This window comes from Coffea arabica, chromosome 7c, assembly GCF_036785885.1.
Source record: "Coffea arabica cultivar ET-39 chromosome 7c, Coffea Arabica ET-39 HiFi, whole genome shotgun sequence".
Classification (NCBI taxonomy): domain Eukaryota; kingdom Viridiplantae; phylum Streptophyta; class Magnoliopsida; order Gentianales; family Rubiaceae; genus Coffea; species Coffea arabica.
This window is the reverse complement of record NC_092322.1, coordinates 6173381-6186542: the sequence shown is the minus strand read 5'-3', so window position 1 is coordinate 6186542 and position 13162 is coordinate 6173381. Positions and strand designations below refer to the sequence as shown.

The 13162-nt window shown below is 33.3% G+C and overlaps 1 protein-coding gene and 1 non-coding gene across 5 annotated transcripts; one reads left to right on the top strand and one right to left on the bottom strand.

The window, feature by feature from the left end:
* Positions 1-2525: 2525 nt before the first annotated feature.
* Positions 2526-2597, bottom strand: TRNAQ-CUG (transfer RNA glutamine (anticodon CUG)). The gene has a single exon. It is a non-coding gene; the product is annotated as a tRNA-Gln (tRNA).
* Positions 2598-6832: 4235 nt separating this feature from the next.
* On the top strand, positions 6833-11936 carry LOC113697810 (probable dolichyl pyrophosphate Man9GlcNAc2 alpha-1,3-glucosyltransferase). 4 transcript variants are annotated; one of them, XM_072057367.1, is made up of 7 exons: positions 6833-6979; positions 7701-8166; positions 8295-8478; positions 8581-8688; positions 9756-9917; positions 10310-10562; positions 10658-11339. In XM_072057367.1, the coding sequence occupies exons 2-7, from the start codon at positions 7760-7762 to the stop codon at positions 11095-11097; spliced, it is 1554 nt and encodes a 517-aa protein (XP_071913468.1). In that variant the 5' UTR covers positions 6833-6979; positions 7701-7759; the 3' UTR covers positions 11098-11339. The 4 variants fall into 4 exon arrangements, 3 of the variants coding, with proteins under 3 accessions (XP_071913468.1, XP_027073201.1, XP_027073202.1); XR_011817722.1 differs by lacking the exon at positions 6833-6979 and adding an exon at positions 11640-11936 and having other exon boundaries at positions 7039-8166; positions 10658-11241; XM_027217400.2 differs by lacking the exon at positions 6833-6979 and having other exon boundaries at positions 7039-8166.
* Positions 11937-13162: the final 1226 nt, after the last annotated feature.

Sequence of the window (13162 nt, the reverse complement as noted above, 5' to 3'; positions counted from 1 at the left end):
CGGGAGAATCTGTAAAGGTCCCCAATCTTTATCGGATGTTAGGACTATCTCCCTGCTTAGGCCTGCTCTTTTAAGCCAATGCATTAGCATGAAATGTCATTCTAAACTTCAAAAGCAAGTTAAACAAGTAAAAAATGCTTGTGTCAAAATAATGAACAAGGATTTAAAAGTCACTTGATTAAAATTCTTACTAATTGAGCTAAATAGTAGCATCATCCTTTTATATTTTCAATGTTACTGTTGAAATATTGAATTTAAAGATACTACTTAAATATTTGACTCTTTTATCTGAATCCAAGAATTCGATATCGAGGTCTTTTACAATTATCATACAACATAGCACTTTATAAAATCTGCACTAATACAATATATTATATAGTAAATCAATAAAGTATGCATTTAAACAACAAGTGCAAAAAACCAAAAAAAAAAAATTTTTTTGCAAAAGCAACAAAGATTTCTTTTTCTTTTTTTTTTTTTTGTGCAGAGTAGCACCATAGATTCTTGTGTTGAACACTTACGCGTTGTGTTGCTATGTAAATCTGTTATACTAAAACATACTACTGTATTATATTATAGAGTACAATAGTAACAATAGCTGAAACCTTGATCATTTGCATGTAGCTTTTCATTTCTCCACTACCCCACATTAAGAACTCTCACAATAAATGAACATTCTTAGTATTCGTAAGAATGTTCATTTTAGTGCACTGATGCAAAAGTATTTGTAAGCAAATATTTTCAATTTTCAACTTGTGAAGTTTCCAAAAAAAAAAAAATAGTACAAAAGGGCAAGCTTTATTAGAAACAATTATTATTCCATTTGGTGAGGATTAATTGCTGTTTGTAGGATAAGAAAAAAGTTTGAAAGTTTAGACCCCTAGCCAAAATTATTTAAAAAAAAAAACACGTACCTTTAGCAAATTTTTAACTATGCGGTCACTTTTCTATCACTCCTCCTGCACACAAGGGTGGGCACACATTTTCTTGACCTTTATTCGCTTCGCATATCAATAGGTACTCGTTAAAAGATAGTCGGATTGGTAAGTACCATCCCATCCTTCTCGGCGCTTAATTTTTTTCTAAAAAATAATTTATTTTTATATTTTACATATTCATCTAAAATTCAATATAGATTTTATCCAAAGAAAAAGGCCTCGTGCGGAGAAACAAATATGCAAAGAGAATACAAGAAAAGGAAAAAAATAATCCAAAACTAATGAAAATGTTTATAAGCATTGCCCCATTTTTTAATGCATATTCTACATCAATTAAACTTTTTTCTAGAAAAAAATAATATTATGAGCTTTACAAATGAATCATGTGAACAAATTACAGGCATTCATATTTGGGTATAATTTGCTCAATAAAACTATTTAGTTGGATCTAAAAATAATATTTTGTATATAAAAAATTTTTAAAATGCAGGGCAAATCGAATACCGATGGATTTTTAAATCTCTGATCCTAACTCACCATGTATATAAAGAAAGCAAGTACTTGGTCCTCTTCTAACCTAGTCAAATAATGCGAATCGAGTACTCTATTTCTCGGAGCGGACCAAATTGGATCCCATGAATTTTTAAATCAACGTGTATTTTTAGCTACCCCTATGTTCACGTTTCTTCCGTATTTTGTTCATCAAAATAATGCTTCTAAAGAAGTAAAACACATGACAAATGTCAAGGGGTAAATATGTAAAATACTTGGTGCGTAATACTTGCTTAAGGATTTTTTTTTAAGAGTAAAACAAAAATTTCATTCATTGAAATCATAAATTATAACTTTGATCAATGGAGAAAGGGAAATCATGCTACCAGATAGTTGTACACTTGTACATTCCAAATCAAGAGAAAGTTTTGCTAAATCATAGGTTGACAAATTTATAGTTATACAAATATAATATAAGAGATTTTACAAGCTCGAAAGGTTTCACAGAGTTTTCGAGCCTTGTCCAACAGATTGCCAAAATCAGAAAAACCCATTACATTAGAATTCATTTTCTGAATAATGTTAAAAACACGACTTTGAAGAATTAAAGTCCCAACTCACACTTCTTTTACCCACACTAAGCCCTTGATGACAGCTACAAATTTCAACAAATTATGGTTTCATTACCTTAAATTAGTATGTTATTTCTTGCATACTAAATCATCCACAATGAGATCGTTCTCCCACTCTTCGCCACGTTGCAATATCAACTGCATCAAGTCTTTAAAAACGCCAATATCCAAACTTAGATTAGCTAGGTTCCAGCCCTCTATTAAATATCTACATTCAAAGAAATGTCCGTCATTTTCTTATTAATTATCCCCACACCAAGGAGTTGAATCCTGTGATCTTTTTTACACAAGTTCACTCCAGTAAAAGAATCACACAATTGAATATAACAAAGCTCCAAAATAAGTAGCATGTCTACATTTAAAGAAAATATATCTGTTATTTTCTTGATTATCTCCACACCAATAACAAGTTGGCAACAAAAACAGGCATCCGAAGTGAAAAGGTACCAAAGCACGCGCCTCAAGGTCCCACCGAGATTTGAACTCGGGTTACTGGATTCAGAGTCCAATGTCCTGACCACTAGACCATGGGACCAATTGATGAAAGCCCGAGCATAAAGGTTAGTATTAGATGCTCTCTCGGTCTCTCTCTCTCTCTCTCTCTCTCTCTTAATTCCTATTAATCAAGGGAAGAAATCAATCATAGGTTTAAAAATGGACGCAACTACTCCGTACTTGACTAGAGTGAACCAAAACTCATTCAATATTAATCTGACAACAACAGTCCAACAAAAAAAAAAAGGGATCAAGGTTAAAGTTCTAATTTGGTTCAATATGTATCAAATACAAGATTTTACATAGGCATGAATCGGTCCTTCAAAACATACCAAAGTCTCAATGAACAGCTCATAAGTGAAATGTACCAACTGAGTCCTCTAGTTTAAATATTACGTTTGAAAAAAGCCCTCTTATTTAAGACCGTTATCCATACGTCCATGTAATATATATATATAGAAATAGCACTACTGTAAATTTGTAATGTTAAATACTGATCATTTTTTAAACTCGTGTTGTGTCCTTAAGTACGAGGTTGAGCTTCTAAAAAAAAAAAAAGTACAAGGTTGGAGAGGTCACAACCTATTGGAAGTAAAAATAAATAAATAAATAATCATACTAAACTTAAATCTGAATGTCATTATTTCCACAAATTTTACACGATTGCATTATATATTAAATATCCATTTACTTGAATTTGATTATTGCAGACAGTTTCTTCTGATAAAAGCTTATTCAAGTTTGAAATTTTTAATAATCAAATTAATCTCAAAAAAAAATTTTCAAATTCATTATGGATTCACACCAAACTTGAATATTAGAATCTTCGAATTCATTAGAAATTTTCAAGCCATATTTTGGACACTACTAATGTTCCAATTCACTAGAATTTCAGACTGAGCTTGAACATTATAACGTTTGGTTCGTTAAAACTTGTTTCCTTATTAGATACAAGACATGGAATCATTTCATAAGGAAAAGATGACGTATTTGGTGTTTTTTTTTTTTTTTTCATCACTGTGGGTATCCCGGTCTACATCCGACTAATCCCACAGCGCTCCAGCAGAGCGGGGCCGACCGATGTTGAAGAAGATAACAACTGGGTTGCTGTCTGGAATCAAACCCAGATAGAACTCACCTAGGGAGGTTATTTCCACCAGCAGACCAACCCAGCGCAGGCGTATTGGTACTTGATTAATAATAATCTCTACCTTGATGGTCACTGCCTAGATCCCTAGATTAGCTGCTCTAAGTACTATTTACTCTAGCATTTTGGTACCCGACATATCTTTCTTATTTTACTATATATTATAAGAATGAGTTGCTTCATGTTGTGACTGCTTGCGGTGCTGCGACGTGACACTATGGAAGGTGGAAGCTGTTTTGATCTGTTGGCTTCGCATGGGGGTGTAAGTAGGACTCGAGTATATTTAATTGAATTTTGGGCCATATTAATGATTTTTAGATCATGGAATGTCATGATAATGACTTGAGCTCACTCAACAATTTTAGGATTACAAGATGGAAGAAAAAAATTTCTAAATTTGAGGAAAATGAATCAGTTAAATATAATATTTTTAATATTAAAAATTTTTGACGCATGTGTATAACATGATATATTGATAAATAGGCTTACAATTGCTCTATGATGTAAATTATTATAAATTAAATTATTTTACTCAAATTTTTATCATATATTGACAGATAACAGGTAAACAAAATTTTTATTTCAACTTATTTAGGATATTAAAATAAAGAAAATTCATTTTATACTTACAAAATAAACCTTTGTTTTAACGTCTCTTTGAATTGTTTTGCCTTTTTCATATACTTTAACCTATACTATAATATATATATATATATATATATATATATATATATATATATATATAAGTATATATTATTGTTTTGAATTGAACTATAAATTCCCTATAATCTATATCTATATGTATTGAGGAAGGGGTTTTTATCAGAGACCCTCTAAATGGCTTCTAAACTTTTCATTCTTTTTTCTAGATTTTTGTATTTATTTTAATACATAAAAAGTAGTGGGTTATAACTAACCCTATCACCAATCAAATTTAAAATTTAAAACATTTCCACTATCTACTTCATAAACTGTTTATACTTTGTTATTTATACTTTAAATCATTTTTACTCCATAATTAAAGACAAATGCTTATTCGTATGCTATTTTAATACAATGTTACATTTTTATAATTAAAAAATATTTATCCCCAAACTAACCCTATAACCACCCCTACAAATGAGTTTTGCAAATTACAATCACGTTTCAAAAAAATCACAAATGTACAACTAAATGTAAAGTTGAAGGGTAAAGTGCAGCTAAATATAAAGTTAAGGGGGTGTTGAACTTCAACCCATCACGTTTTCGATTGCCTTGTGTTATTTATAATTTTACAACAATTAAAACTTCCATAAGACCATAAGAAAAGATAACAAATATAACATCCATTCATGCTTTCTTATTAATTTAAATAAGTAAGATTATTTACACTCAATTTTTGTTATTCACACTCCAATAATCATTTTGATCATATAAGTTTCAATAATTAGACTATATGATAAAATAAATGATGGAATTGCAAATAATAAAAAATTGAGTGCAAATAACATTTTCTTAAGTAAGAAGTGGCTCCCATGCCTTTCTAATTTAAAAAAGTAGTAGCTCCGCTTATATAGGAATTTGGTTTGAAGTTTATTAGTGGGAGGGTAAATAAAAATAAAATATTGCCAAACTTAGTAAAAGTAAAAAAGTAAATGATAATATTTTTTCTTTAAACTTAGCATTCCTAAGTAAAAGGGCAAAATTAAATAGAAAACAAAAAGGAAATAATGTCGTGGATTTAAAAAATCAAGAATGGTACCATTCATGAAATCTAAATTATGAAATCACTAAATAAAAAACAAAGTACCACTGGCCTTTTGAAATATTCATTTTTGATAAAAAATAATGATAATAACAACACCAGTTCTACCAAAAAATTTTAAAAAAGTAATATTATAGTTTAAGAGAAAGATGTAGAACATTCAACCTTAAAATACTACTTAATTTGTAATTTAACACTAGATTTGAATAAGAGTGTAAAACCCAAACACTAATGATAACTTTTGATATCATTAGTTATTTTATGTATTCTTATTACTGTCTTCATATATAAATATGTATTTGCTATGTTAAAATATATATATATATATATATATATATATATATATATATATATATATATATATATATATATATATATATATATATGAATTGATTGTAGTACTTGAGGATATTATAGATATTGTCAGTTTTTCGTTTCCATTTTTAGATACTAATAATTGCAACCATTGTAATTAATTTTTAATTTTATATTTTTATTATGATAGGTAAAGTTAAATATATTGAATCGTAGGAATATGAATTTATATGTTAGGTATAGGGGGAGGAGCGAGGGAAGAAAATGGTGAGGTGTTAAAAAGTAGCAGGAAAGGTTGAAGAAGAAATATGGATTACAGGGATTGCAGGGATATGACAGAGATGACAAAATAATAATAATAATAGAAAGGGTGGTACCATGGTAGAAGGTATAAAAGTCGTAGGAGGCATCTGATGACTAACTGGCGTATAAGAAAAGAGAGAAATGATAGTGATTTTTAATAATTTTAAGAACACTAAAAACACATAGTACGGAGAATTTTCTTTAAAATATACGTTAAAGTTTATGAAAAATGTTAATCGAAATACATTCAACAAATTTAGGGGCACAAGATAGGAGAAAGATCTTTTTTTTTTCTAAAAATGGAAGAAAATAAATTGGTTATAATTTATTTTTTTGTATTACAAGTTTTGATATATGGGTATAACATAGTAATATGTTTTGTTGGATATTGATAAATTGACTTTTTTTTAGAAAACTCTTCTCACCTTACCACCCAACCTAACTCTCTCCTTAAATGCGTTAACAATTCTTTTATCATGTAAATCATTATAAATTACAATTTTTTTCAAGATATTAAGCATGCATTTCTTTAAAAATTTTATTATATATATTTATTATTTTGTAACACAATATATAAATATATAAAATATTATTTTGATTTGAAATATAACCCGTGCATAGCACGGGTCAAAACACTAGTATATATGTATTAGTATTAGTGTGAATGATTTTTAGATCATGGAATGCCATGATAATGACTTGAGTTCGGTTTTGACATATGGGCCGGTCTACTTGCTTTTAGATAAAATGCGAAAATAGCCCATCAACTTCATGTTATCGTTTCTGTAACCGTTTTTTACATGAGCGTGTGTTAGGGAAGATGTATATAATCTATTATACATAATTAAAATGAAACAGTCAAAGAATTATCATTTGCAGCTAAGCAGTATCTAATCACAAAGCAACTTTTAAGGTTTTAATTTATTTGAAATGTTTTACTTGCTTAACTTTGGATCGTTTGATTTGCAGTGGTTAATTGTTTTCCTTTGGTAATCATTAGATCGTTCAAACGATCTTTACAAGTTATAGGCCACTGTTTTACTTTCTTCAATGACTTGCTATGATTGGATGTTTACTATTTGCTAAGAGTTAGATTGTTCTTTGTATAAATTGTAGTCACTTGATCAATTGTTTCCTGTGCTTTCATCATACAGTCACCATTAGATTGGATCATGATTCATTGGAGTGGTTTACTTACCATTCACTACTTTTTTAGATGAAATTTTTGAAAACAGTAAAGAAGAAGGCTACATTTTGACGAATCAGATTAAAGCTTAGAATTTTTTATTCATTTGGTTGGTTCTCATAGCTTCCTTCCTGGTCGTTTCCTTTTCCTGTTGCTTGGTGAACTCTTGTCTGCGTTGCTCTTCTATTTTATTTGTTAGCTTTGTAATATGCTTCTTTACATGAAGGTTTAATGCTTTGTTTTTGTACCTTCCAGCTCATTATTCTGCACCTTGTATTTCCAGACTATTTACTACCAATGAGTACATCCCAATGGCACTAGCTGTGCGTAGCACAGCCCACACCTACTAGTTTGGATATACCATACGCAAACTGACCCCTAATCAATAGTCATTAGTCAATATCAGAAATTTTGCCACAATTTGACCAAATAAATCGACATGGCTTAGGTACAAGTACAACTGCTGATACCAATTCTTGTACTACTACTTACGAGGACTTTCTTGCTATGGAGAAGATGAAAATCCGAAAGAATCCGCCAAAACCCAAATTCAGCGATCCTGACACTGGAATCTGGTCATGGATAGTCCAAAGAGGAACAGTGGCATCATTCATCTGCATCAGCCTTTTCGCACTTTTAGTAAGGGTATGCGTATCTCTGCACCCATATTCCGGCGCTGGAAATCCGCCCAAGTACGGTGATTATGAGGCCCAGAGGCATTGGATGGAGATCACCATTAATCTACCCGTTAAAGAATGGTACCGAAATAGCACCATTAATGATCTCAACTACTGGGGCCTTGATTACCCGCCGCTCACTGCTTATCAAAGCTACTTCCATGGCCTTATCCTACGATGTTTTGATCCTAAATCTGTTTCACTTTACACTTCTCGTGGCTATGAGTCTTACATTGGGTAATGCATTTAATGTATTCGATGAAATGCTGCAGTTGTTCATTTTAGTGGTGGTGTTAAAATGTTGGATTTTTTTTCCCTTTTGGTTTTTCGGGAAGATTTTGAGAATTGGGTTGTGTTTTGTGCAGGAAATTGTTGATGAGGTGGACGGTTTTATCATCTGATGCTTTGATATTTTTTCCTGCAGTGCTTTATTTTATCAATGTGTATTATTCTGGGAAGCCTATCAAGGAGAAGACTAGTGTAGCGTGGCACATTGCCTTGATTTTATTGAACCCATGTCTCATATTGATTGATCATGGTCATTTTCAGGTAGGAGTGAGTCCCACATGGTTTGTTGCTTGGAATTTTTATTTTGGTGGTTGTTCTAATACTAGTAATATTGCATTGATGTTGGTTTTTGCGTTTCTTCAGTACAATTGTATTAGTTTGGGCCTCACTGTTGCCGCTGTTGCAGCAATTCTGTCTGATAGAGATGTTGTTGGTTCTGTACTTTTTAGTCTTGCACTCAACCATAAACAGGTACTCTTCTTTTGTTCCCGTGACTTTTGAGTGAATCATGTTGCCATATGGCATGTCTATTTAGCTTTTGAATGTTATGTTGCACCATGACCAGGCATGAAGATAGAGTTAGAAGAAAACAAAGGAACATATATCATTTTTTCATCAATTTCTTGATTGGTTGAACACAATGTTTCACAATATTGTTTTTGACGTCTATTTCTGGTATGGCTACAGAAATTGCATGATGCTTTAGCAGAGCTTGTATTCTACTTTTGGGGGGTGGGATAATTGATAGCTTTGAATAAGTGCCAGAGCATGCCTATTGGTATACATTTTAGAAACTGGACATGTGGAGAATCCTCAAACTACAGAAGATGAACATTGCTGTTTATCTGGAATTTGACGAAAAAGGAAATTGGAGATATACTAGGAGGAGTAGGGATGCATTAAAACTTGATGAAACATAACATGTTAAAGCATTACTGGAATGTTTCACAATATGAAGCATGGAGTAAGTGAAGGATTGTCGCTTTTCTTATTGGGAAAATAAACTTTTGAGAAATGGAAAACTATCTTCTAAAGTTCAGTGTTTTCAAAGTTACAGGAATAGAAGAAGAGTCATCGCCTATATTTGGATGTCATGTGGTAGAATCATGGTTTTAGTTGTCCAACCCTACTTTTGGCTTGTCAACTGATCTATCAATTTGGACTTGAATATATATATACGTGTATATATATATATTTATCTGAGAAGACGTTCCTGATCTGCATATTATCTCTGCTAAAGCATAATCTGATTTGGCTCATCTTACATTTCAATTACTTCAGTTGAGCCTAAGCTATTTAAATTTGTCAGAAAATTGCTTAGAGACAGTGAGAGATTTTTTCCAAGTTCATTAGGAAATTTGAAATTTATGGATCAAAGGGTGAGGTTTGGAGATATCCCTGAAATGAGAGTCTTGAAAGTATTTGGAGAATAAATTATGTATACATTACATCTGCGTAAAAGAAACTGAAAATTTTGTTGTTGCTTTCTTAGCTTATCAATCTTCTTGGAGCATTGATCTTGAGTTGGTTTTATGCAGATGAGTGCATACTTTGCTCCTGCATTTTTCAGCTATCTCTTGGGCAAATGCCTAAGGCAACAAAATCCAGTAATTGAGGTGGCAAAACTGGGCTTGGCAGTGCTAGGGACCTTTGCTGTTGTTTGGAGCCCATATCTTTATTCAGCAGAAGCATCCTTAGAGGTAAAAATCCCATTGCTCTTGCTTTGTCTTGGTCTTATTTCTTTATTTTATCATTGCTAGAGAAAGGACTAAGACAATTAGTGCAGGATAGTGAGACATATATGTTGAAGTTAATGCAGAATTTAGGCTTTAGGCCCTAGAGATCCTATATATAGAAGAGACTGACAAATTACCATATCTTAATGGGGTAAAGGGCTACTGTTGGTCTTTGATAAGTCTGTTGTCTATTTCTTTCTGTTACAAATATCTTGTATGTGATGTAGTTTTCATTCTTATTGCTACAACAAAAGGATGAATCTCTTGGAGTAAAGTGTTGTCATAGCAGGCTTGTAAAAGTACCACTTGTAAACTTCTTTACCCTGTAAGCCTATCTTAGCGGCTTACTGATGCAGGTTCTATCCCGTCTGGCTCCTTTCGAAAGAGGTATATATGAGGATTATGTGGCGAATTTTTGGTGTACTACTTCAATCCTCGTAAAGTGGAAGAGATTGTTGAATATGCAACCCCTAAAACTTCTGAGTCTTACTGCAACCATTTCTGCTTGTCTACCTTCCATGATTCAGCTGATATGGAAACCAAAAAAATCAAGTTTCCTTTATGGGCTTTTGAACAGTGCTCTTGCATTCTACTTGTTCTCATTTCAAGGTACTTGAATATGTCAATGTTTTTATCCATCGGTCTTTCCCTAATTGGGGTACAATATCTTAGGTACTAACTGCGTACATTACTTTTGTTTGCAGTACATGAGAAATCCATCCTGCTGCCACTCCTCCCTGCAAGCTTTTTGGCCATGGAAAAGCCTTTCGTTCTCTTGTGGCTGACACAAAATGCATTAGTGTCTATGTTCCCTCTTCTTACCCGGGATAAATTGATTATCCCATACATTGCTTTACATGGTCTCTTTATCCTTCTTTACCATTCGCCTGGCGGGAGACAACACAAAAAAGAGACTCAATCTTCCTTTGGCACATTAAGATTATTTCTTCTGTCTTGCTTTCTAGTGCTGCATGTTGTCTACTTGACGATAGCACCTCCAAGGAAGTACCCTTTCCTTTTTGAAGCGGTCATCATGCTTCTTTGCTTCTCCCAGTTCGTAGTAATTTTTCTATACACCAACACTAAGCAATGGACGCCATCCAAGCCCTCTGCTCTATCCACAGAGGCCAAAAAACACCTCTGATTTCTGTGGTTCATCTCGTGATTGCGCTTGCTTTTCTGGCTGTGAACGTGAGTGGCGGTGTGAAGAGGCAATCAACAGACATTGGCGCATTTTTTTTCATGGATTTGTAACCTTTGACCCCAGCTTCTCTACTAACTAGAAAAGGTGGTGTAACTTGATGCTAAGACTGCAAAACAGGAGGCACTAATGTGTTATTTTAATCAATCTGAAAATCTGAAGGAAAGTAGTTTTTATTCTGTGCATATTGGAACAATTGCTATCTAAATTACCGCGTATCGCCTGAAATTTGGTTGAAGATGACTTGTGTAGTATAGAGATGAGAAGTTCTGGAAAATGAATATCTTACTACTCGTGTTGATTATAACACTTATTTTTAACAGCTAGTTTTAAAAGGACGACAAACTGCAGAATGTTCCCCATGGCATGGCAAAAATCAGTACTACTTCCATGTTAAATGAAAGGCAAATGTGCAAGTAGAGAGGAAGAAATTGATCGAAGTTTCTCTGACTATGCGTTGTTGCTCGACATTTCTTGGTTTGCAGGCAGCGAAGGCTATGTTATTGTAGTACATGTCAACTGAGGACCGAAGGGTATTGATTGTCAGTGGCTCATTGTTGTGGGGTGGCCTCAGCCTGGGAAGAGATGCTTCTCGTTCACACAACTACGACGTGGAAGTTACAATCTAAGGTCCTTGTCGTTTCTCCTGATCTTTGAACCGTATACATAAATGGCCACTCATGTTATTTAATTGGCTCTTGACTAGTTCTCGCTCTGTACAGAAATTGAACCTGTCCCGTCGTTTGTTTAATTGCTGTAATCTCTAGCCCTCTTCGTTGCAATCTTTTTTCCAAATAATTACATCCTGTCTCTGTCTGTTTATCCAAAATGGTTTGCTTCAACACATTATATATATATAATAAAAAAAAAAAAAGCACCAACGCCATTGTCCGTATGGACCATTTCGCCTCAAAATTTGCTAGAGCATTAAAAAAAAAAAAAGATTAATCAACAATTGGAACACCCAAAATAAGAAAATTCAAAGTTTGTTCAATTCTGAACAAATCCTGGGGTGTAAATCCTTAATATGCAGAAAATCAATCTACACCAGTTTGGGAGTGGGATTGGGAATGATTCCACATCTTTTTTCCTTTTTTCGTGAAATTGGTCGACGCCATTCCCAATTTGTCTGCGAGAGCGGCGATTGAAAACTTGAAATGAAATCAAACGGGGGTTGACTTTCATATTGATCACATTATCCACGAAAAAGTGTGGTGGTACTAGTACTATCGAGGGTGTATGACCATGCTGCTGTTGCTGTTGCCCATCAAAATTTTGGGTTTTTGTCTTTAATAATAGAGTGGTTGGAGGTTGAAGGATTGATGCACCTCTTTCCTCGTTCATCCACACATTTATTGATGTTTAATCGCCAGCCGTTGACGTGTGGTGTGCTGTGGTTGACCCAATCACAGTTGACACGGTATATGCCGGGAGAAGAGAGGAAGAAAAATCCAATACCCCCCGCACTTATTTGGGCTGCTTTCATTGCCCAAAGAAATTATGCCGCGTGTGGTCCAGTCTCACTCTATTACTCAAATCTAATTAAAAAGCCGCATTGCTTGTAGACAGCACAAATTTCCTTCAGCATCTGCCTTTTAATTTTTTCTTTTTAAGAAAAAAAATTTTCTTTCCTTCTTTTTGATGAATACACTATCCTACTTCACATAACAAGGAATTCAAATCAAATATAACAACGAACCATACATACAAGCGTCTTACTGTTGGAGTATATATTATATGGAGAGGCCGTGCATGCAGACTGCGGATTCATTGAAAAACTGAGACGTCCCTTTTGGCTTCTTGTTGTTGCTGTTGCATGGAAAGTGTCTTACTGTTATGGTAACACGTGCGTCCTTCATTGAAGCAGCAAGAAAGGGCTCTTCTGATCGAACTAACTAGTAGTGCTATCCCAAGCCAAAATTTCCAGCAGCAGAAGCCAAGAACAATTGGGACCCAAGAGCATCTTCATAAAAATGGAATTGTTAGCATTTGTTTCTTGGAAGTCTGT

Coding starts and splice junctions, on each gene's coding strand:
- LOC113697810 (XM_072057367.1), top strand. CDS start 7,760: ATGGAGAAGATGAAAATCCGAAAGAATCCGCCAAAACCCAAATTCAGC. Junction 8,167..8,294: donor GGCTATGAGTCTTACATTGG/GTAATGCATTTA, acceptor TGTTTTGTGCAG/GAAATTGTTGATGAGGTGGA. Junction 8,479..8,580: donor TTGATCATGGTCATTTTCAG/GTAGGAGTGAGT, acceptor GCGTTTCTTCAG/TACAATTGTATTAGTTTGGG.